Source organism: Aphis gossypii, chromosome 1 (assembly GCF_020184175.1).
Source record: "Aphis gossypii isolate Hap1 chromosome 1, ASM2018417v2, whole genome shotgun sequence".
NCBI classification, from domain to species: Eukaryota; Metazoa; Arthropoda; class Insecta; order Hemiptera; family Aphididae; genus Aphis; species Aphis gossypii.
Genome location: NC_065530.1, coordinates 43,999,998 through 44,027,375, shown reverse-complemented (window position 1 = coordinate 44,027,375; position 27,378 = coordinate 43,999,998). Strand labels below are relative to the sequence as shown.

The window sequence follows — 27,378 nt, the reverse complement described above, 5'->3', positions numbered from 1 at the left end:
TAAAACGGCGATAACAATAATAATTATCATAAATATATACAAACAACACAAACGGTTGGCAGTACAAATCGTATATATATAGATACAATAAATAGGTATAATATTCGTGTAATTAATAAATTTCTACTACCATTACTACTACTACTACACCTTATTTTGTACAGCTCGCGAAACGGTCTGCGGGTTTTCTCGATCACTTTGCGTGTATGTGTGTGAGTGTGTGTACGTGCGTGTGCGGACATCGAGTTTCGGACGGACGAGATTAGTACACCCGGTTTGTCGAGCGCGTCGACACTCGCCCGCGCGTCGATCGCCGTGCAGTACGTTATTGTAATAATCGTTGTTGGGCATTATTTTCGAATTAAAAGTCGACGACACACCGTCGCAAGTCGGCAGTCGGCACTCGCCAAACGTCCAGTCCGCGTGATCCAAATAATAATAATAATAATATTGTAAAATACAGTTCATGATAATATTATTACAACGATAATCCGATTATCGTCGAAGGTATTAAAATATTATAATAATATTATTGCACGACTAGCGCGCGCGACTCGGACGACGATAATAATATTAATAATAATTTAAACTTTAAACCGTTCGCTCTCCCGCGCGTGTGTTTGTGTGTGTGTGCGCTTTTTTTTTTTATTCACCGATCGTTTCGTCGTTTCCAGCGCACGAAACATCAGCCGCACCCTGCACGCACCGCCGACAACGTCTCCGCCGGCCGAGAACTCGTCAAGATAATCAAACGGTTTTTGGTGGTCCGCCGCCGCCGCGCAGATCTTCGCACCGACCGGAACGAACGGACCTGAGGACACGTGGACGACGTCACCATGAAGTTCACACTTTCCGAATGGATAATTCTGGCCGTGGTCGGGTCCGTGCACTTTTGTTGCGCGATTTGCATATCGTTGCAAGCGCCATTTTACCCCGAAGAAGTGAGTACCACCGCACTACAGCCCCAAAACCTTACATGCACTTGTACATACGATTTATAACGAGTAAATGACCTAATCTCCAGGCGCATGTCGCTCGACAGTGTCGCCTACGGTTCAAATGACGTTGGTATTATTAAATTATTTGCTATATACCAGGAGTAGCCGACGTAAATAATATGTTGGGCGAGCCACGTGGCTAAATGATAAGAGTCAAAATGTTTATAAATACATTTTATATAATTTGATTTATAAATGCATGTATCAAAAAAAAATTAAATTCATAGTTATAATGTGAGCAAATTTAAAATTTCTTATTAAGACGCGAGTCGCAAGTTATAGTCACCTCTGCTACGTACATAATGTATACCTAATAATATACTAGGATAAATATCAACAGGTTAGATGGATCCTGACCGTTTTTTAGGTTTTCTGAAAATGGATTAATCTTTTGGGTGAGTGTCGGATATACTTAGGTACCGTTTGGACAAATAAAGTATAATATAATATAATATAATATAATATTACACGTTATTGAATGAAACCACATTATTGCATTGTGCTTTCACATGTATTATTCATACTTTACTACTGCTGTTCAATACAATTTTATCGGAATAATTGTGTTATATGTAAATACAGTGTTTTACATAATTTTTGAGTGAATATAAAATTTACCATTAGTTAAAACAGTTAATAGATTTTTTTTTAAAGTTTTCCGATGCTGATGGTTCTAAATTTCTTCAAACGGGAAGACAAATGCTGTCGCTCAAGTGGTACACGACCCTCCATAAAAGTTCTTCCGAACGTCGAACGGTATACTATAAAATTTCGGTTTAATAGCAAAGATATAAGATCGAATCGGCCAAACGGACTACGCCCATATTATGATTCTAATATTATAATAAAGCCATTCTAAGCTAAAGTACATTTACAATATTCTGTTGTTGTTTTGCGATTACCTATCCATCGACGAAAATTGTAGGTACACGAGGATTATCCGATAACAATGAACGTGATTAACCTCAAAATAACGATGAGGTAAACTGTTTGACGTCACGTTTGCTCTTGATTCGAAATCGTGGATATAAATTTCGTTTTCGTATAACTTTGTTTTCGTTACACGTTACGAAAAATAAATGATTTGCAATTTACACCTTGGAACTGTATGTCTGTATACCAACAAAATAATCAAGTTTAAAACCTTAAAGTTTTATTCATGAACTTTATTGTATTGTTTCATATATCCACGGTGTCTTTTCTATAATATAATAGTTGCTTGGTAATAAGTATTTTGTGGAGACTAAAAAAACCATTTAACATTTTTTTTACTACAAATAATTATATAAACATACAATATGATTGTATGAGCAATTATTATTGGAGTCGATTTAGGAGCGTGAAAAATAATTTCCGATAATAATTATTATACAATATACATAATAACCTTACGGACGTAAAGTAAACCATTAATTAAATCTGTTTAATGCATTTCAATATTTCATTGATACGATGCTAGTAAAAGCAAAACATATTGATAAATATATAATATATATATATGTGTTTATTATAGTATTTGAAATTTAAAATAACAACAGAGAATACATATATTATTAAAAAATAATTAATGCTTAAAAATGTTTCATTAGTATCTTATATTTTCTATTATGAAATTGCAAATAAGACATTGTCTAGATAATATAATTTCTATTTTTTTTTTTTTTTAATTCTACAAGCTCAGATTGAATTAGGTACACATAATAAAATAGCTTATAGGCACTTAATATTCTTAACAACGTGAACTATTCGCGTAAATAGATAATTTTGAGTTTCAACCATGTACTCTCTGTTACATTTCAAGTGTCGGGATTTTTTCTCATAATATTATAATTTATAAACATACAGACATACCGATTTATATTGCTTTAAGCCACCATAAGGCATTTTCGTTACTACACGTGTTCTTCAATATCGACATCACATGTTGAATTTTTTAATAACTACCGATTATCTTTACAATTATTATAGAACTGTGGATAACTATAGACTTAAAGTAGAGTAGGTATTATAGACGATTAAATTATGATATAGTTGTTTTATAATAAACACCAGAGTCCTGTGGTTTTTGTTTGTAATTTTGAACGCCAGCTAAATACAATAAAACTCAATAAAACGTAACTGATTTTACTTATAAAATGTTATTTTTTAATGTTGAATGATATTACTTATGTAACTTTTTGTATTGTTCTTGACAATCGCAAACGGGTTTTTTTTATTAAAAAATTCAAAATAATGTTGTCCTTGCGATAGCTCATATGGACGATACGCATACTTAACGTGTTGGGAGTTATGACGCCAGACCACAATTTAATATTAATTTCTCGTTTAATTTTTATTGTTTTTTAATTGAATCGTCAGTAAAAATAAAAAATTTCTAGTCATTTAGGGAGTACAATATTTTTAGAATTACGTTAAATACTCATTGTCAATATTATATCAATAAATTGTGTCCAATTGTTTTTACAATTAATTACTATTTTATAAATAACAATTTTTTTTTCTTAAGTTAATTCTTATAATTTACTATAACTTGGTAAATTCTCTTTTTATAATGAATTCTATTAAAATGTTTAATAGTGATTATCATAAGCCTAGAATTTATTTTTAAATATTCCTATACAGTTGGCTTAGAAGCTTGAGATACCAATGATTTGATTATTTTTATTTTTAAACTCGAATTGAAAACATTAGACATTATGATGTAAAACATTGTAAAACTAAATTAAAATATTACCTACTCACGGCTTAACTTGCATATTAATTAACTTTTAAATGCGTTCGAATAAGTATAAAATTAAACTACTCAGTTTTTTAATTTTACTTTTACTTTAAATAAATAAAAAGATACTAGTTTTTAATAGAATTGTTCATAGATTGAATTAAAATTTGACACAGTAATTAATAATATGCACCAGATAAAATTCATTTTTATTTGAATAATAAAGTTTTACATTTTACTATTTTTATATTTTATTATTATAATTAGTAAAATTTCCTAAAATAAATTTAGAATAAGTACCAATAAGCTTCTTGAGGTGTAATATAAATATGATATTAATACATCAAAATTGTGTAAATTGTAATTCTATAAAAATAAAATTTAATAAAATATTTAATTTTAATTTATTTAGGTATTATTGTGTAATAATCTTGGAATTACTTTAACATACAGATGTAACTCTCAGGTGTGCTCCAGGTACTTATCACCTTAAATTCGAATATTTATACTTAACAGAACTAGCACCACGAATATTGTAATAGTACACTTGAAGAAAAGTTATTTTAACTGTAAGCGACAATGTAAAATTATAATTATTATGACTGATTAGAGGAGAGTCGTAAGACCTCAGCCTATGGTTGGGTACTCTGTACTTATGCACTCTTCGTGTTTATAGACGGATTTGCTCGTATTTCCGTTTATGGTTAAGAAAATTAAGTTTGTTATTATTTATTTCATAATCCATAACTCTGAAATTCGTCTTATATTAATATTATTTTCTATTGGTATAGAATAAATTTATATTGAAACATATTTTTTTAAGAAATAATGTCTTAAAAAAACGTAGGTACTTAAAATAATGTTTTCTTAACTTGTTACACTGAGTCTCGAAATCAAAATACTTTATTTTATTAACAATTTCAAAGAACACATAATTCATTTCAGCTTTTTGATTATATTTTTCATTTATACATTTTCGTATAAAAAAAAAAAAAATGTTTTTGAACAAAATATTAACAAACGAATGGGTAATAATTATTAATTTATTAAATTTTGAACCATAGAGAAAAATATTATATTATACTTGTTTTGTTATAAATAAAATAGTTTTGAGTCGTCGCTGTCTGTGGCTTGTTCATACCTAATGTAAAATCGATAAGATAGAAATTCTAACGTTTGATAAGATTACGATAACTTTTGGCGTGTAATGTGTATACTGTACATTGGTACTTACATAGTATTTTGTACAGAACAAATTGATCGAAGTTGTATTTCAACATAAAATCTGTTTTTATCAGTAATTTAATTATTTTTAATTTTAACAACCAAATATTGTAAAATAAACGTTAATTGGATAACAAAACATACTGATAAATTAATGTACCATTACGTACAGTGATACACGTTTTAATGATTAACGATAATATGGCATTATAATAATTTAATACTACATGTATTGCTAAAATAATATTATATACCTACACATTACACTTTTGCACATTAATCAAAATAATAGTATATTTTGTTCTCATATATTATGATATTATCGTAATAGATGTCGGTACAATAATTTGCATCCCTAATGCAAAATAATATACCTACCTAGAAATGTTGTATGATAACACTAAACTTTTTGAGAATTATCAAATTTGAACGACTCGTGAATTTTCGCAAAATATATATTTTTTTTAAAAACGATTGATAACATAATGATGGCAATAATATCAGATTACTATACCCAGGAGTTCACCTATATAAATAATAAATTTATATAGGTGAACTACTGACAGTCTTATTATTAAATGACATCACATTTTACATTACTATTTTCACGAAGATGCGAGTACGTCAAAACTACCGTACCTGTCATAAACCATAATAGTAATAATTCACTACAATATTAATATCTTTCGTGTTGTTTATCTTTTACGAGTAATGCATTTCAAACGCATATTATCGTTTATCGCGATGTTTTACTTGCGCGCAAATCACATATTTGGTTTTAGCGAGTGTTTGAACAATTTCCTTTATTATAGAAAATATTAATTATTACCTATATGACTATATGGGTTATTTATTTATTTAATTGTTTTCGATATTATTGTTATAATTATATGTGTATCATAAACGTTATAAGCGTTCCCGAAGGTCGTATCCATATTCAACGTCGATAAGCTAAAGCGATATTGTTGTGTATTTAGCGTGTACAGGCACTAACCTGTTCTATATTATACAATTTATTATTATTATGTATCATCAATAAGAAACAAAGACTTAATTTTCAACTGTGTAAATAATACCTACACTATAAACGATAAAACAATTATTTGCATTTAAACAACCGTATATTTTATTATAATACCTTAATGTATTTATATTGTGTGTTTAGGCTGAGAAAAAAGGATGTACAGCTACAGAATACGGCTTCGTTTTTGGCAGTTTCGAACTGATAGCATTTATTACGTCACCAGTTTTTGGAAGCCTGGTAAGTAAACTGTTTTTTTATTATTATTTGAAAACAAATGCCTCGGCAACTATAGGGCCATTGGCTACAATAAATTACTTAATTTTAACATTAAAAGAGGGTTGTTACATTAAATACAAACTTATAAGTAATAATTAAGGTAATACAAATAATGCAATAAATAAATAAGGGCTGTATACAAAATTGATTGTAATACATTATAGATGGATATATTATTTGGATATATTTTTATAAGATTTTTTAATGAAGTTCTGTGTCCTTGAGGAATTTTAGAACATTAGTTGTATCGATGTTGAGGTTTTCAGCAAGATGGTGGGTTAGATTGAATTTCTGACGTTGTAATTCGTACTTTCTGCAGTCGTCGAGGATGTGTTTAACTGTCATGGGATCGTTACAGGTCGGGCACATGGGTAGGTCTTCTTTCTTCATTATAAAGGGGTGGGTTAATCTAGTATGGCCTATTCTGAGCATAATGATGACTACTTTTTCTTTCCTAGTAAGTGTGCTGTTTGACTAAGGGAGAATATGATTTTTAAAAACTATGTTTTTGGTTACTGTTTTTAAACACGTATTATACGCTGTACAAAATTTATAACTTATCAAATATACAAAATATAGGACTTTAGCGTATACAGGAGGAATCGTATTCTTACGTATTTTCGTGTATCTCGAGGTACTAAAACATATCAGATAAATAAAATTGTTTTAATTTACTAAATTACTATCCTGTCTGTTGTGTCAAATATTATAGATGAGATATACATGGCGTTATGTTATTTTAAAGTAAAAACCATAATTTAGATTAAACCGTCGTTATATACTCGACTTTTGACAATAGGTAATAATAACCACATTACAAAGTTTGTACAACTAATATTTAAATGCATACCCAAGGTTTGCTAAGCTTTATACTAGCAAACCACCACCACCATCTCTATACTCATTTACATATGCGTTAAGTACATTTCAGACGGTCGTAATGTTAAGTGTGTTAAAAACTTAGAACTATATTTCCATTCCATTCATATATGTACCATAATATATACTTATGTAGCAATTTATTTTATAAATTTTCTTATCCATTAATGAGTTAATCTTTACTATAAATGTAAATCGTATCCTTTTAATGCTATTTTTTAATTACCGATCCAACAAAATCAGTATAGCTAAAACGTATAATATATAAGTATATTTGATATTTATCTATAATTTTATCGGTATTCAGCATTAGCAACGAATAGTGATGAAGAGTTGGTGATTATAATGTTAATAAAAAAATTTTAAGTGGGCATGGGTTCAAAGGAATGGTAAAGTATGTTTAAGACAGCATGATCGGCACTTGAGATACGTAAACGTTTTTTCTTTATGTAGAATCAAACATGGTTGATAAACCATGATCAGGGTTGATCAAAGCGCTTAGAGGATGGTACGATGCGACTAAACATGTAATTGTACATATTTAAAAATGCAGCCAAAATTTATTAAAAATTATCTTTTTATCATAAATGTTTTTTTATGGAATTCTAAATCGCAATAGCACATTAAAAAAAAACCATTAGGGTTCTTACTACCCATTGTTAAAAACAAAAATAAAAAATCTTACGATACCCGATTAAATTTATTTGTAAATTTCGTTATTGTTTGTTAAACATTTTTACTGATGATAAGTAAAATCAAATTATGAACAAAACAAAATAATAAAACCGACATCTAAAAGAACTAGTTTCCATTTGGATAAAATAATATGATCCCAATATATTGTGGTCTACCAAAAAAATATGCAGTTTACCAATGAACATGGCCCACCGTAGAAAAAATTACAGTATAGTATGTGGCTTACCATTAATTAAAAGAAAAAATATACATATATATTAATCATTGATTTTCAGAAAAAAAAATGGAATTTATTTTATTTATTAATAATGTAATATGTAAAAAAAAAAAACAAATATATATTTAATAACAAAAAAATAGTTTATTAACTATAAATATTATAATAATTTTCTATACTATTTAGTTTTATACACCATAATCGGCATTAACGACACTAAACCATCTAAATTATTTTTATGCTGACAGCAAACTTTCACCTCATCACAGCTCGCTTTTTATTATTATACGATTGGCAACGTAGATCGGGTAGATTACCTTTAATTATTAGTCATATCGATGATATTGCATTGGGAAGTACAAAGATAAAATGTATAAAATACGAATGCGATCATTTTATTTATAGTAAAATACAAAACATTAGTAGACCGCATACTACACTAATATTTATAGTTACAATGTTTGAAGTACAGAAAACGATGATATACCGCATAATAAGAGATAGCCATAATGAATATAAAACTAAAACGATAAAAAAATTAAATTAAATTAAAATCTTACAAACTAGTTTTACATTTTATTTTTGCGCACTGTCAAATTAAAATTCCGTACCTAAAAAACCATCTCCTGTATCCTATTATACATACCATATTGTTTTCTGACTTAATTTCATACTTACATCTCGTCAATAAAAAAAGAATACTAAAGATAAAATTCTATTCAAATATTATAATCATTAATCTGTCGATTATATGGAAATTATATGTTAAGTAGTGCAGCTCTGTATTGTGTACGAGTATAGATATATTATTCGTTATCGACGCGAACGTGACGATAACCAAAAAACTTCAATCATTTCAACCACCTTATCGGGTTTTGGCCCATACCGCAACTGTGGAAAGACATATTTTCTTCAGTTAGTGACATTGTCGCACCTTAGTCATGATGGGTGGGTATGTCTGCAAGTATATTATATTATAATGTGTTTATTTATCGGAATATAGTGTACACAGTAGTATTAGATGATCTATGAAATTAAAATGGGAACATAATATTATCATTGAAATTACAAATAATCCTCTTTGACTCTCTAATTCTGACAGTTTGACAAATTTGCATAATAAATTTATTTCGTATTACTATACATACGTACAGAATTAATTTTTTCGAAATCTGATATTTTAAATAAAAAATAATAATTTTTTTATTTATATATAATTTTAGTTTGGTTGTCATATAAAAATATTGATTGTAGAGATTTGATGCTTTTCTTCCAATACCAACGTACAGTAATTTAATTAATTTATTATTTGGATTAATTTTAGCTTATTTAATATAGCTATTTATTATATTACAAAACCTGTCTTACACTTAACGCCGTTACCGACTTAAAATTTTATAATGATAAATGGTAATAAATTATATACGTACTAGGTATATATAATAATTATAATAGTTATTATATCATAATAATATATGCGATGTTTTTGACAAAAATCAGTTCAGCACACGGTATTATTATTTACCAATAAAAAATTCAATTGATTATGATTATGATATTAATAATTCGCAAAATATCCTTAGAAATATAGGCTACAATTATGATTTATAATTGAATTAAAATTTAACATATCCGTTACAGTGACCTACTTAATGACAAAGTGCACTCTAGGCCATCCATACAGCAGAATAACTTCTCCGAGTCTAAAAAGTACATATATTACAACTTTCTTCGTGTATACGCAATACCTTGCAACTTAGGGAATGCGCGTACCTACGATTATATCGTGATCGTGAGGCGCATAACTTTGTTTCGGAGTGCGAAACAAGCGATTATTATAACCGCGTATCTATACGATGCCCATTCCTTGCGAATAACACTCGTGTGAAAAGATACATTTAATAAGATCTACAAGACATGCACGTGTGTCATATAACCTTTTAGTTTATTAATTTCACTTTAGACGCTGAGACGCCAGGCCAGGGACGGTATTGTACACGCCAATTATCACGTAAATAAATAGAATGGCTGAAAAGAAGCTATATAAACACACTACAATATATATACACTATAAGTATACATATAACGTATTATATTATAAAATATGCCGTGAAAACTAATAGCAAACATATATTTCTGGTTAGTGTACATACAGCGTTATACATATATTGCACTGTGGTGTGTATAGACACGTATATGTGACGACAGGAGTTGGAGTAGGCACTCAAAACTAAGCCGTTAAGTACGGGTTTTTATGTGGATTTAAAAAACGTAGAGGTTGCAATCACCATTTTTTTTTTGTTTTTTTACTCTGTAATTCGATAAAACGTACAAAACTTGTTCTCATAAATTTATAATATATTTATTATATTATGCATACAAATGTATTATAATACATTGTACAAAAAATTACGTCGGTTTACTTTGAAATATAATTTTGTACTTTGTACTATTTGTATTTCATTGAAATTGCTTTCAAGATAGGTCGAAATCCGATTGACAAAATATTTACATAAATGATATAGGTATAATGCTAGCTAGCGTTTTGTGGAGGGCGGGATAAATATAATATATATTATAAGTGATTTCGTATTTGGTGAAAATATGAAAAATATTTATTGAAATGTACATACAAACATATTGTGTTATTTGCTGTTATAATGCACATAAAGGGGGACAATAACTCGTAGTTTTTGAAATCAAAAAGATAAAAACAATACAAATATGACATCCAAAATGTATTCAAACAATTTGCTTGTTAAATACACTTTTTAAAATCCTTAATTATAGAGTTTTCATTGTAATTTAAAACCTTTTTATTTAGGTTACAATAGCATATAATTAAATAACTTTAGTTGCAAAGTACATTAATTTAACACTGGATTTATTAAAATTTACTATATATATAGATATTTATATTATTTAAGTGCGTACATAGTTGAAATCATATTGTTGTAGTCGTAAGTTTATCACAAGGTTAAAGGTTAACATGTGTATACTTAATCAGTTATAACTAATTATAAATAACATTTTTTTTAATATATATTATAGTACGGCTTTATACATATGATTTTTAAATTAAAAACGATTAATATCGTATAATTTAAGTACTTAATTATTAATAAGTAATAACTAATGCCTAAAATACCTTATTACTGTAGTAAGAATAATTTCTAATTTTAATGACTTTAAGTCGTATGAATTCAATAGGTTAAAGGTTTTTAGCAATGACTTGTAGCTCAATATTTACATGGTTTGTATTTTAGAAAAAAAATTATTTATTTATTATTATACTTTCTATTAGGCGTATAATATAATATTATAAGGAATTAACACATAGGAAGGTGCAATTATTAAAAGAATTATTTTTCAGTGATAAAAACTGTTGACTAAACATTTTTACAATTATTATAATTTGTATACCATATACAACTTACATTCTAAGAGAGGTAAGAAGTATATGCAATACAGAAATAATTATATATTGATATTGGAAAAAATGTGAAATATTTGTTTAAGTTATTCGTTTATACACAATATAATTATAAACATTTTATTAAGAATTAATCCAATCGCTTAACTCTTCTATTACGACCAAATTTATTAAATATAAAAACACTTCTTACTTAGTTTACTGATATAATATAAATTATAGAAACTAAAGTGAATTGGTATTCTTACTCTTGTAGGTTTATACAAAGTAGGAAAGAGTAGACATGTATATTATATTAGAATAAAATAACTTATGAGAAATACTGTATTACTTAGATGTCCAAATCACAGTAGTATGATGGATTTTGTTAAAATTTGAACTTCAAACGCTTATAAAAAAATTGTGAATTTTTGGACATATTTTTTTAACTCTATAATAATTATAATTATTTTATATTTCAGATACAAAAGGTCGGGCTGAAATATATGTTGGTAATTGGCATCGTATTGAACGCTGTGTCGACTGTAGCTTTTGGGTAACGTGAACAAAAAAAATAACCTATGTTATTTTCATATCCTTAATGAGATATAAAAATTACATGTAAACGTAATAACAATATAATATCATGTATTAATTTTTTTTTTTTTTTACCAATTACAGATATTTGACGTACATCGACGAAAGAAATGTGTTCTTACTGCTGTCGCTATTCCTTAGGATATTGGAGTCTTTGGGCGCTACAGGCGCAATGGTAGCCGCGTTCTCACTGACGGCAGTTTCTTTCCCCGAATCAGTTGCTAGCACTTTCGTACGTAAATAATAATATAATGTCGTACATGACGATATGATTTTATTTACTCATTGACATGAAAAATAATTTTATTCTTGTATTTCCCACGGTAGAGTTTTCCAAATATTCTTTGAAATTGTTTTAATCACCATTCACCTAAGCCATTAACCAAACTTAACCTCAAAAACGAAACGCTCATCTTTAAATCCCCCATGTTTTAGTATCATAAAAATACATAAAAATATCTATTTTACCAATAACATACATTGATAATTATTAAAGGTGTGTGATTATTCGTAAACGACATTGAATGACAGTGATGTGTACCTGCGTTTAGAAAATGTTATCACTAATGAATATGTTTAGGCGATATAACACGTTTAGAGTTTTGTTAATACGTGGACGATAAAACTGTTAGTTGGTGCGACGAAGAGATTGTTGACAAAACACTAACATAGTTATGACTAAGGCTCGGATTTTAAAGCATATGCATCATTTTTTATTCATGAGATAGAAGTCTAATTTTTATACATAAATTCGTTTCACGTCATTCTGATTCCAAATTAACCTATTTATTTTTGTTTGTTTTTTTCAATTATTCCAGCTGTGAATTTTTTATATGCGGACATTTGATTATTGTTTTCGTTATCGGCTTGTTTATTAAATGTTATTAAACGTATAGATTATCAATCTACATATAGCCTGCAATATCTATACGGTCAGTATGCCCATAACATCGATATCCATTATCCCAAAATTTAAGATTTAGTGTTGTAATTTAAAACCTATTGTATGAAATATGCACTGATCGCTTCAGTGGATGTAGAAAGTTCGTTTTCTAAGTATAAAAATATTCTGTCGGACTACACTAGAGTCAGTTTCACTACTGAAATTCTAGAGAAATACTCGGTAGTTAATTCTTTTTTTAATTTTTCAAATTTGTATAACTATTTCTTGTTAATTTTTGGTCATGCTTTTTTTTTACTTTTTTTTCGTGGATCATTTTTCGCGGTATTGAAAACTTAAAAAAAATAATTCTCGAATTAATTAAAATAAAGGAAATTCTTCATATTGTTTTCATATCACATAATATATTTTTCTATAGTTGTGATAGAATCGCGTGTCCAATAAACAAAATAAATAAATTCTATCAAGAAATCTTTATAATATGCATTATGCTATCTATATAATTCGACGTAAGCCTAGAAAAAACTAGTTTAACATAAAATACGACATTTAATCGGTGTATATCAGTTTTAGTATATATCGATTCACTGATTATTCGACATCGGAATATCTTACTTTTTAAACTAATTTGACTGAGATAGGCATTTTGCCTGTGTACAATACTCTTTGAAAAAATCATCAAAATCGGTTAAGTAATTTTTATAAGTCTATAAGGCACAAAAATAAATATATTGTCTTTTTTTGCACGTTTTTAAACAATAAATTAAATATTTTTTTTTTATTAAAAAAAAGCCATACCAATACATGGCAGGTATTCTAGTCTTTATCGATTTTTTTTTTCATTACCCGATAACTATGGTTTATTGTATAAGTAATTAAAAAATTATCCATTTTTTAAATTTCTATGAAACGAATTTAAATTCAAGTGCGAGCCACCTATATTAACTAAATATTATGAGGGTTGAAAAAAGAAGAAGTACCTCTGAGTTATATAACTTTTATTGAATTCGGCTATTCAAACATATAAACTCTTCATCTTAATGATATTATTATCATAGAGAATATAATATAAGACATACTTATTATATTAAATAAATCACAATCCATCGACAAAAAATATGTTTAACTAAACATTTTTTTTTTATATCTTATAGTCCGCTCTCGAAGTATGTTATGGAATGGGTTATATCGTTGGACCAACTCTCGGCGCTTTGCTGTTCGAGGTGAGTTTTTTAAACTTGAATATGGTACCTATACAATAATATTTTTATAAAAAAATATTATTCATTTTTCGTCTTTGTTTTACCATTTTATTCATATCATCATATTTTATAACTTTACTACCCGTCTCGACAGATCGGTGGATTTTCGCTGCCGTTTGTGGTCATGGGCCTCATCACACTTGGAACGTCGTTCTTGGTGTGTATTTTAATGAAACAAGACGTGCCCAGTCCGAACAAGGCTAAAAGTAAGTCCTTAAATCCGTAATCGCATTACACTTCATTATAATAATAATATTTAATACGAATATACTTATGATATTTTTTTAATATTAATTATATTATTTCCGTTACAGCTAAAGTAACACACCTCATGAGCGTTCCTACTGTACTCATAAATTCAATCGCAACAGTGATTACAGCCACGGCTATGGGATACTATTCAGCAACATTGGAGCCACACATTCGCGGAGTAAGTACCTACTTTTTAAAAACATAGCATGGCTCTAATAACAGAAACTTGACTGATGACATGAACCGTATCGAAAAATCGATATAGAAATTAATGATATTGATATTGTGTTGGAGCAAATACAAGAAATTGTTCCCGAAATATGTAGAAAATATGATTGAACTGTATCGTATACTCGATTGTGTTTTCTTAAGTACCTACTTCTACTAAGCGTGTATAACCTATACTATCTATGCAAAAACAATTTACTTAAAAACGTATGTTGCCTTGTTGTTTGCTCGTAAGTCTTTCAAAAATCGAGTACTTACGTACGACAACAATAAACGAGATAATATCTAATGTAAATTAAAACTAATTATAAACCATTATCTGAACGTGATTTTTACGTTTCATCCACTTCAATGTCGGCATTGAATTATAACAAACACCTGAGTTTTACTATTTGTGATATTTATAAAATTATAACGCATTATACTCGATAACAAAATTGTTTGCATTGCCGGACGTGTATGAATACCTATCATATATTTTTACTTTAATTTATATAAATTTGGTTTCTCCTGGTTTCACAGAAAAAAATTTGCGTAGAATAATAGAATTTAGTATATTGTCTCACGAGCACGAATAAATATTAAAAACGTAAATCATATAGGTTATACATAAACCGTGGCACAATTAGATAAATTAGAGTCTATAACAATTTTAATCAAGGAGTTCTAATTAAATTGTCTTTTTAATATTTTACACTTATCTCTACAGACAAAAATAGAGATCGATAAATTATCGATTAATAGAATTTTAAAATGTTTCGTACTATCAAATAAATATACACTTAATTTAAAAATAAATATATAAAATATCAAAATGATTAGTCTTAAATTATATTAATATATTATTTATATATACATACATTCTTATTAATTAATATCTATTACCTTTATATATACTATAAAATTTAAATATGTATTAATTACATTACATTTTTTTTAAATTTATGATAAGATTTTTACCATCTTTATCTACCTATATACGTAAAAAGAGCTTAGTTAGTAGGTATATACTATATGCCTATACACGATATACATAAAAATATTTTTTCACAATACATAGTCTATTAATACATGCTATTTATATTTAATATTATATAATACAGTTTTAGAACACATGGATACCGATTTTAAATAATAGATAATAATAATAATATAATATTATGTAAAATACTTGTATTTTTATTGTATTATATTTTTTTCCATTGAACTTACGGTAATATTTTATATTACTCTATTATTATGAACAAATTAGATAAGTACAATTTTTTAAACAATTTTCATGTATCAAAATTAAAATCATAATATTTTGCATATTAATTTTGAAATTTGTAATAATCAATTATCAAAATAAATTTTTTCGTTGATTTTCCCGGGCCGTTTAAGCCAATATTGAGTAAACGACTTTACAAAATCTCCTGATAGTTACTCCACTTTACATAAATTAGAATATTTAACTGAAAATAACACTAAGAAAAAACAATTGTGGTCGTACCTAACATGGTGAAATATCAATGTATACTATAATATTGAAAGCAAAAAATGTGTACACTCAAATGTTGTTAGTTAATTATAATGTATGGCAATATTAATGACGAAACCTTGTATAAAAATCTAGAGTACTGACTTGAAACTTAAGAGTAGCGTCGAAATATTTATCTTATGGACATTTATATATTCCATTTTTTATTTGAAAACGTCTCTTAAATAATGATAAAAAAAAGTGCAGATAAAGGAAAAATAGAACTTCTTGTACATTTGCAATTTATTCGTTCTACAAATGCATTTATGACCACTTCTCACTCGTGCATACCAACCACAAAATTCAGTGGGATAATAGATTTCTTTAATCGTCATTTTCAACACATAAAATTTGATTTAACATTGTTCATGTTTGTTCATTGTTATTTAATTTAAAAAATGGCCAGTTCGAAATAATTTCAAACTTTATTCCTAGAGATTGTCCTAGAGACTAATGATGACTGCGTGGAAAATTTTATTTTTTTCTGTTATCAATGATAATCAATAATCTTGCGATAAATTTTCGGTCAACAATATTGACGTGACATGCCCATAGAACTAATAACTAATTTATATTCTAGTAATGATATATCTATTATTATAGCTCTATGCAAGGTTTTAGGTTATGGTAGGTGATATTAGACGTAAACGTGTATTTCGACATGAACCCCGATATGGTTTTTATTAAATTGTATAATATTTTATCTAAGGTAAATCGTCTAATCAAAATTTAATCAGGCGCACCCGTGTACAAAAAAAAAAAATAAAGTATAATGCGTAATAACACAACACGCTAGACTATTATTATTTATTTATTTATTTATACCTTTGTTCCGCAGTTTGGACTTTCATCTGTAGACGTCGGATTCGTGTTCATCATAAGCGGTGGAACGTACGCGCTGATAGCGCCAGTCATCGGATACGTTTGCGACACCGGATTGAATCCCAAAAAAATTATGATCATCGGAACAATCTTAACAGTCATCAGCTACTCCTTAGTTGGACCAGCTCCATTCGTGCCATTACAAAAGTATGAGCAAATAATATTAAAAATACATTATTTTATCGTGGATTTCGATGTGTTCCGATTTGATGGTAAAGATGACGAGTACGAAAATTTATGATAAGTGTAAAACGAACAGAGTTGAGTGGTCTTAAGTTTAACGAAACAATACGTACGATCAAAGCGTATCAATCAAAAAGCTAATAATAAAAGTTCAAGTCTAAAAAAAAAATAATTAAGTGCTTATATAAATTATAAACAATCAGTGAAAATGCCTACGAAGTGATAATTTTTTATTGCATTTTGTGAATGCTTTAAGCATAATATAACATCGTACCTACCAACTAGATAAACCTCTGATGAATTTTAAACACAACCATAGTAATTGAATATATTTTTTTAAAAAAAACTGTAATAAACACTGACGTAGTATAAAAATAAACTTCAAGTGCGAAATTGTTTGAAAATGAACCAGTAACAAGAGAACTAGCTCACTTTAAATTTGAATCAAATATCATGATTAATTTGCTTAGTAAAATTCAAAGAATTTGAACTTTCATAAAATTTTACTGCGTATTATATTATTATTTATAAACTACAGTTGTACGAGTACCTTCAATGAAAATGAATAAAACATGTTATAGCGTGTTTTTAATATTTTTCACTCACGGACCATGTAGGAAAATAATAATTGTATATTATAATAAACCTAAATAATTATACTTGAAATCCATGCACGATCTCGTATTTGTGTTGGCCTTAAGAGGACGTCGTACTCGCATGTGTTGTCTCCGTCTTACACACGTATGACATAACAAATTTTCGTTCACCATATTCAAAAGTATGCTGTTAGTTTTGCTATTAGAGTGAATTAATCTATTATATAATTTAAAGGTAAGATTATTATTGATATTATTATTTTTAGGTAAGTTATGATCATTTTAAAATATAGAGTTTCAAAAAAGTTATAACTTATTTAAAAATAATAATATCAATTAAAGGCTACGTGGGGCCCTAAATAATAATCTTACCTTTAAGTTATATAATAGGTCAATTTACTCTAATATCAAAACTAACAGCATACTTTTGAATCTGGTGAACGAAAATTTGCAATGTCATATACGTGTATCAGACGGAGACAACACATGCGTGTACGACGTCCTCTTAAAATTTCGAAAGGGTTGAATGAAACAGACTAAAAAAAAAAAAAAACGTACCTATAAATTATACATTTGTCTATATATTTCTCATTAATTAAGCGCTCTAAACACATATTTAATAATTGTATTCGTATGACAATCGATACAACTTTTCTTTCATTCGAAGGGAAAAGTGAAATTATCTCACCTTAGAATAGGTTCTTTTATGCAATTTCACCAATACCAGCACGGTGTCTGCATGCGTCCTTACCGAGTCTATGATCAATAATTTTCACCTACATAATGGTCACCTGTCGACCGATGGTGGCCGGTGAAGGTATTTTCCACGTTATTTATGTGGTCCAGTATTTTTGTGTCGCGTAACTCTTTGAGGATGCAATAAAAAAACAGCACATTCGTTATAAGACATTTTATCTTCAAACACCAATAGAATACATATCCTAAATTTATTACGTATTTGCATATTATTATATACAACGTCTACCACATTAATAATATTTATTTTCATAAACTTATATTAATTATAACTTTTATTAAAATGACGTTTTGAGGTTGGCTAGGGGATGCAAGTCAGAATCAGAATAATTAATATTGTTTTCGAGGGATTAATATGAGGGAGAAATTCGTTATTATCAAACTAACGACATAATACGTTTTCGTCATAGCGTGATAATTATGAGAAGTTTAATAAATTATAAATTTAAATTATTATATATAATATATATAACTAGGACTGTCTATATTTTTGGTATTTCAAAATCCCAGTTAATCTAATAGCTGACAAATTTTAGAAACGCTTCGCTATAGTGCTATACCTTTCGAAAATACTGTATAATTAAAATCGAATTGTCGTAAATTGTAATACACAATAATCAAAATAGTATAACAAGTAAAATAAACATTTATTTTTTTTCCCGTGAATTTAAAATGAAAACTATTTTAGATGGCCAAATCTTTGATACAAACCAGGATTGGTGACTTGAATTACGATTTGTAATTTGTATCAAAATCGATATCAAATCTACCAAAAAAGTATCAGTTGTCACAAGTCAATCTGACTATTAATGTATAACATTTTGCTGGAGACTGAAAATTCTCATTACTAATAATAATATGTACTTTTATTTTTATTTATTGGTATAAGTTCGATGTGTACTTACTGTATCATTAGCAATATGATATTGTGTACTACTAATTAATACTTTGTACCTGGGCTCCACATATTATTATGCAACAAAATAATTATAATTGAAAAGAATTATTTTTATATTCGTAACTAATTGAGTTTAGATTAGAATGCCAGTAGTAGAGGTCGCACAGTGCCATATTATATTATTGTACACGTACTGAACTCATGGTAAAAAATGGACTAAATTTCGTTCTAGAGAAAAAAGACAACATAATAACATAAACGCAAACTAGGCATTTAAGTTCTATAATTTGAAGTCAGTGTTTTTATGAAAAACATTAAAAAAATGTCAATTCTAACGTTAAAATTTCTTAATTTATTTATATTTATTCGTTGCTTTCGTAGCTTAAAAAATTAATCTTGATGAATTATACTCATGATTCAAAATTTAATCTTATGAATAATGTGATTTCGTATTCGTATTACTCAAATGTAATGTATTTGTGTTCACGTGTCCATATTATGTGGTCTATCCAAATTTTTAAAGATGTAGAATATTCACTGTTCAAATCAAGTAAAAATGAATTTATAAGATTTATAGACGTCTTAAATTTAATTTCAAAAAAAAAAAAAAATAGTGAAATAATGCTTCCTATGTAAAACTGACGGTGTGAATGATTTGTAAATATTTTATAAGTATCGTTCACCGCCTTTTAGAACGCATCGTAATAATTTATTCACTATATAATATATCGGCGTACTGGTAATAATAATAATAATAATAATAATAAATAATGATTGTTCGTATAATTTAATAAACAATATTGTTTTCTTGATTAATTTTCATTTTTTATGTACCCGTGTTTTGTTTTTCCCCCTTTTTAAAACGAGTTACAAAATGTTTTTTTTCGATTTATTTTTTTCTCCGTTTCCTCGGTGTATAATTATAAATTTGTATCCATTTCAACATTTGAATGTGTTTTAACAGTGTACTTGTTTTCTAGATCCATGCTGTTAGTGGTCATTGGATTGGTCATACAAGGAGTTGCGTTGGGCATGATCTGCGTACCCACATTCGTTGATTCTATGAATGCTGCTTTGTAAGTTATATAACGTACTCAAAACATTTTAATAGAATGACAAAAAAATAAATAGGTACATATAAACGGTATTAGATGAGTAACGTTTTTTTTCTTTTGCAGCGAAAGTGGTTTTCCAAACGACATACACACTTACGGATTGTTGTCGGGCATTTGGTCATCGTCATTCGCCTTAGGCGCATTTTTGGGTCCATCTATAGCTGGCGTTCTGTACGACTTAGTCGGGTTCGAAAAGGGCACGTACTTTGAGATTTCATTACACGTCTTATTGGTAAGTTAAATGTTTTGCGGTATCACACTATTATTCTTGGTGGAAGGGGTAAGGATGGTTCAATATTGACGACGTAAATTGCGCGTTCAAGTATTCCAACGAACCGTTCACGCGATAATAATATTAAGTCGTTTAAAAATTTGATTATCGGTTTGTATTACTCGATAAGCGAAATAAAAGTGTTCAAATGTCTGTTGTTAATATTTAAATCATATGTTATTATTAGCAGGGGTTAGGACTTACACAATTTGCATATCCATGTAGTGAAAAACGTAGTGGAGAAATATAAGATATGCATGATAATAAATATGCATAAACTATAATATATTATATTATACGAGTATTTAAAATTAAAATACGCTAAATCTTAACTTGTATATTTAAAATATTTTACTTAAATAATGTAAAGAATTTTTACGTTATTATTCATATTCGCCTGTGTATAATAGTAATCAAATTTTAACATTTTTGGATACATACAGAAGCTCAATGGTTTTTGTGGTTGTATGTCCCTGAACCCTGGACTTATGAGTGAGGATACTATTATAGGCGCAGCCCGAGAATAAATAAATCAAAAATTCAACTGTCTATTGAAAAAAAAAATCCTGGTTTTTGAATAATTTTGTTCCGTATATATTTTACCATCCCATAATATTTAAATGTAGCCTCACTATTTATGCGTACGTATTATACATAATACGTATATATTATATTGATGTATATTTATGATATTCGGTCGAAAATCCCGAACGTTTTGCCTTTGAGCATTTCGTTAAGAAATTCACGGTTTCAAAGAATTTATATTTTCACTCGCGTCATCATCCCGTGCGTATTATTAAGTAATATTTACACAGAATCCAATATTTTTAAATTGTATATTATTATAATATTGTCATTGGGAGTAGGCAATCACAGTCCATTCATTCTATATCCTCCCCAGCTAACTTGCTTCCGACTTATAAATTGCCCCCTCCTTTTCTTCATTAGACTAAATTTAAAATACCCTTTTTTTTAACTCTTCGTCTCAATTTTTCAAATATTAATGCTTTATCTTCCAAAAATGTAATCACAATAAATGTTTTTCATACTGACTTCAACATTTTAAGCTATGTGAGCTTTACACATTTGTTCAGTTTTTTCTTTTACACTGTTCAATATTAATCTTATTAAAATGGTTGAAACACGGTTAGCTTATGTTAATGTTTCATTAAATAGAAAAAATATATAAATCATTTTACTTATACAACGTAAGATATGTATTTAAAAAATAATTAATCCACATTATCATAACAAAAAAAAACACTTGTTTAAGTAATAACAGGTAAATATAATACAATGTTGAAACTACATAAACACCCACTTATAAAAAAATTAGTATCACCAGCTGTATCCGATCCAATGTATTATCCAAGAGAAAATCTTCTTTTTATTTCAATTTTTGTTTGTAAATATAAATAAAAATAACGCAGTGCTTATTATATTTTTTTTACTCGATTGTTTAGACTGTAAATCCTTGACCTTTTTTATATCTGCTGATTTTGATAATTACCAATGAACCAAGTTCTTGTGTAGTAGGTGTGTTTCATTTTGGTATTTATATTAACCGCGATAATAAACATAGGTACACATTTATTAAATCAGGATTCATTAATATTATAAAATAACTATTAACTATACACATAAAGCATACCTTATTAAGTTTAGTTTGAATATTCGATTATAAATCTCATCTAAATTTAAACATTTGATTCATGTATAAATGAAAACAAATTTTTGGGGTAAGTAAGTAATTTGTTATTAAAAAATATTAGAAATACCGTAAACAAAATTGACTTAGAGTAAGTTAAATTACCTGAAATTTGATGTATTAGTAATTTAATAGCATTGACTTAATTGTTTCCAAGAAAACCGTTCTACAAAAAATAAAAACGAATCAAACAAATTATACGGTTATTAAAAATTTTGAAATTTTTTATACTTTATCAGGTGGAAACTTTCAATTAAAACATAATACCTAGTCTATTTGTTGAAATTTCAAAACTTTATACATACCAAAAAAAGTATTTGATAATTTAATTAAAAAAATTTCGTTTAGTTATTATACCAGAGACATCGATTGAATTATGATCCTACTACTGTACAATCTATACGTAAATATTCATAAATTTGAAGTACATATAAAATCACTAAGTCCTAATTTAAAATTTAACACTTATAACCTACATTTATTTATATTGAATACACAACAATTTTTGATATTATTTCAATACTTATTTTATAACTTTGTGAAGTGTATACTATATCTGTAATCCACTCATATTAATTGGTATTCAAATAAAATTAAAATTATTAAATATAACTTTTGATTACCCGTATACAATTCAACTAAAATAAAATTCGTTTGATAATAATTATCATTTTATAATATTAAATTTGTATACTTATTAATATACTCTTAATGACAATTCAAAATAAATATAAATTAATCTTTTTGATTTGTTGTTTAAACACGCTGTAATACATGTGATTTTTTTTTTATATATTTTTGATTTTGAGAATATTTGCGTCTCGAATTTCGAGTAATATTTGAAAGTACTTACAAGTAACACACGTATTTATATTAAATTCTATACAATAATTCAATGTGTATTATAAGCATAACTTAATTAACAACTAATGCCGAATATAATAATTCGATCAATAGGCTATAGACCCTAATCATTCCCCCTGAGTACTCTAATAGATTACTCGCTCATAACCATCGTTATGTTGTTTATGTGGAAAATATATGAAATCGAGCTATATCGATTTTCTCGGAAGATTCAATAAAACCACAAACACTGCCGGTCTAGAACTTCCTATAAATATAATATGCGAGTTGACATTTTATTTAACTTTTAAATGATTACGAAGTTCTATTTACCCCTTTCCTGTATAGCTTTGTTTTAGCCAAGATTAAAAATAGTGATTTAATAGTATTACATTTCAATAATCATATTTCAAAATAATAATAAGTATTAAGTTAAAATTTGCTATATAGAATTTTTAAAAATAACTTAATACTACCTAATTGATAATATGTAGACATGTATATAAATACAAATAGGTTTTTAAATATATATCCACTTCAAAAAGTTTAGATTCTTTATAGAAGTGTACCTAGTACTTAAAGATAGTGCCTTAAAATACCATTTAACTTGGATAAACAAGTATTTTTGGTTTGTTTATACAAAAAAGTTTATGTAGCTTTTAGTAGAAATGTCGTAGTATTTTCCGGTTATAATCAGGTAGAGTTCGAACACTTAGAATCAATTAACAGTGTTATTGTAGCTATTCCATTAAACAATTTTAAAAACGCACGAGTGGATTTTCACATACTTATAATGTAGTAATGATTACTGTAATGTTGCCAAGACATTACTAAGTAATGGGTTGTTTTTCGGGGGTCTTGTCAGAAAATACTTGTAGTTATCCAACCGATACAAAATAACAAAATTGCTAAATTTAACCCATGCCGCCAAGTCAGCCTTACTTAAAGTTAGTTTTACTCACGTATATCGCATACAAGTCGAAATGTAATAATATGGGTAAATCCTCAAAATCGTTAAGTTTTATTAAACTCCAATCTTCCGAATTAGATACTACAGATAAAACTTTTTATATAGTTCTAGTTAGTTTTATTTTGGAATATCATTGCATTATTTGGGGCCCTTACTCTAATTTAGATTGAAATCAATAAACGAGTTAAAAAACGCTTCTTGAAATTCAGAACTTTCAAACTAAATCACTCCACGGTACCCTATAAATACGATTTAATTCGTACACCACTGGACTCGCCAACCTTGATCAATCAACGTAAAGCAATAAAAGATATACATTCCTATACTACCTATTTTATCAATAACCATATTAACTCTCCGTATTTATTAAGGCCGTATTCCTTTCAATAACTTAATAATGAGATACCATTTTTCTCAAGTAATGAACTAAGAATATAATATAAATAACAAAATATGAGATATAAATAATAGTACACCTATATATATATGGTCTTTACTACAAATAAAATATTATGTTATTATCATCCTTTTTCTCCCTATACAATGTACTATACACAACACTACCACACTTGTACCGGGAAAACGGTCAGTGAAATAAAACGGTGTCTCATCATCACAAATCTCTTTCGTTGAATTATATAAAAATAGTTAAAAGTATAATTTATTTTTTGAACGTTTTCATCTTCGGTCAGGCACTTACAGCTATCTAAAAGAAATATTTTCCAAAGCGTTAATTATTGTTCTACTATTGTTTTATTTTTTATTTTCTATCATATTAATCCGTCAAATACAATAATATGCACTCAAACGCGTTTCAGGGCATCGCACTGCTGCTGTTCGTGTGCTTGGACCGGCGGCCGTCCGACAAGTTCGTAGTGAACGGCATGAGCGACTCGACCGTGGGATTCGCGGGGCGCGCGGACATCGCCGACCGGACCAGCGCGGCGCCGGTGCCTGGCGCGCTCAAGTCGCCCGTCTACACCATCAACGGGCACCACCAATCGTTCCGGTCCAGCCACCGATTCGGTTCGACCTACGGCAGCTTCAGCAACTCGTGCATGGGCACGTCCCTGTCGTCGATGCGCATCAACAACGAGGCCAGGGCCGAGGCCCGGGGAAGTCCGCTGGCCGTCGAATCCCGGATCTAGACCGCCGCCGGCGACCACTGTATTATGAATGACAAACGATGTCGGTGATGAATTCGACGACGACGATCATCGTCATCACCGCCATAGCAATGTACCAACCCCATCGTCGTCCCACAGACCCCACAACACCCACCACCCACACTCAATATGTCTTACAGCACGTTATGATATTATAACGACGTTATTAGGACAAGCAGGCTCAACCCCTCCATAATATACGTATAGATATATATCTGTGTGCGTGTATTATTACACGTGTAACTTTTCGTCCAATTCTAGCCTCCCCTATCCACCAACTTCCCCACATCTCCAGCCATCGCCGCCCACGCACGGCTATATCAACACACACGCTGCAGCATGTAACACCTGTTACACCTCACACGAATTCGCCTATACATAATATCATATACTCGGCCGCCAACACGTATTGACCGACCGAAAAAATCGTACTTCACACACGTCTCGTTTGCCGTATAATTGTTATCACTACATAATATTATGTCAGTATAACGATACTCTATATAATATTATAATTGTTCGTATTTTTTTACGCGTCACGATCGTGTACGTATAAATGTGTTTTATTGATTTTTTTTATCTCCACGTCTTATAAGCAAATGATTTTGTACACAATGATTTTTATTTTTTATTTTTATCTCTGTCTCTGTCTGTCTCTGTTTCTCACTGTTAAACCCGTCCGTCGTATTAATACGCATGCCAATAATATAATAATAATTATTATTTGCCTAATCCACTTATTATTATTATATTATTACAGGTATCGTTTTATTCGTATGATATTATGTTATATATTTTAAAGAAAACTGATCGATTCTTTAATTAATATTGTTAGACATAATAAATTATAATATTTAATATATTTATATGTTATATAATATTTTCCTTCGAGTATTGGTAATTTTTTTTTTTTATTATTCGTGAGCAACCGCCAGTCATGTTCACACCGCCAATAAGTATATAATATATTTAATGATATGATTATTATTGATACTAGCAGCGATGTTTCTTACGTACATAAAATAATATAAACACGTATCGATTTCCTAAATCAGTTTTTTAATTTAGAGCTTAATCGTAAAATACTTTTATTATTATATACCGATGAAAGTTTACTGGCCGACACTATAGCCACGACCACGGTCGACGACAAGTAGTGCGTTTTATTTTTTTGTTTGTATAGCTACCCCACAAAACAATATTAGTATACCGTTGCAATGCTCCGTCGAAAACATGGGTCATCCTCGTACACAACAAACACCGGTATAGTAACGATATATTTATATAATTAACATTTATAGATAATGATTTTATGATTATTTTATTATTATTATTATTATTATATTAATGCGTTTTGACGGGATTGCCATAAAATTATTATTATTTGTAACACACATATTATATAGAATGTATACGTACGTAGTACTATTGTAACCAGTTTTCAGTGTATATGTAAATAATATATAGTTACATGATATTGTGTTAGTGATTTTAGATGTTATTATTTGAATTATTGCTTAAGTTACATTGTATACTAACAGTTAAGAAAATTAAAATTACGTTGTACAAATCAACACACGCGCATTGTTTGTCGTTGCCGCGTTTGCTCCTAATCCGCCTATAGTCCCATTTTACTTGTGTATATCCTTTAAGTCGATTAAACGTTAAGCGTTGTTTATTCCTTTCAGGGATTTGGAGAGTTGCCGTGGAATTTTCGTGATGAGATTATTACATTTTCTAAAATGTATAAAAATAATTTTCTAGCACAGTAGCACATACTATAAGT

General features: G+C 28.4%; 1 protein-coding gene across 2 annotated transcripts; it reads left to right on the top strand.

The window, feature by feature from the left end:
- The first annotated feature begins 122 nt into the window (after positions 1–122).
- Positions 123–27,166, top strand: LOC114125875 (MFS-type transporter SLC18B1-like). Of its 2 annotated transcripts, XM_027989681.2 has the most exons (12): positions 123–507; positions 675–941; positions 6,107–6,202; positions 11,928–12,001; positions 12,127–12,274; positions 14,098–14,166; positions 14,300–14,411; positions 14,520–14,635; positions 17,043–17,233; positions 20,500–20,595; positions 20,698–20,866; positions 25,245–27,166. In XM_027989681.2, the coding sequence occupies exons 2-12, from the start codon at positions 837–839 to the stop codon at positions 25,572–25,574; spliced, it is 1,506 nt and encodes a 501-aa protein (XP_027845482.2). In that variant the 5' UTR covers positions 123–507; positions 675–836; the 3' UTR covers positions 25,575–27,166. The 2 variants fall into 2 exon arrangements, with proteins under 2 accessions (XP_027845482.2, XP_027845472.2); XM_027989671.2 differs by having other exon boundaries at positions 123–941.
- Positions 27,167–27,378: the final 212 nt, after the last annotated feature.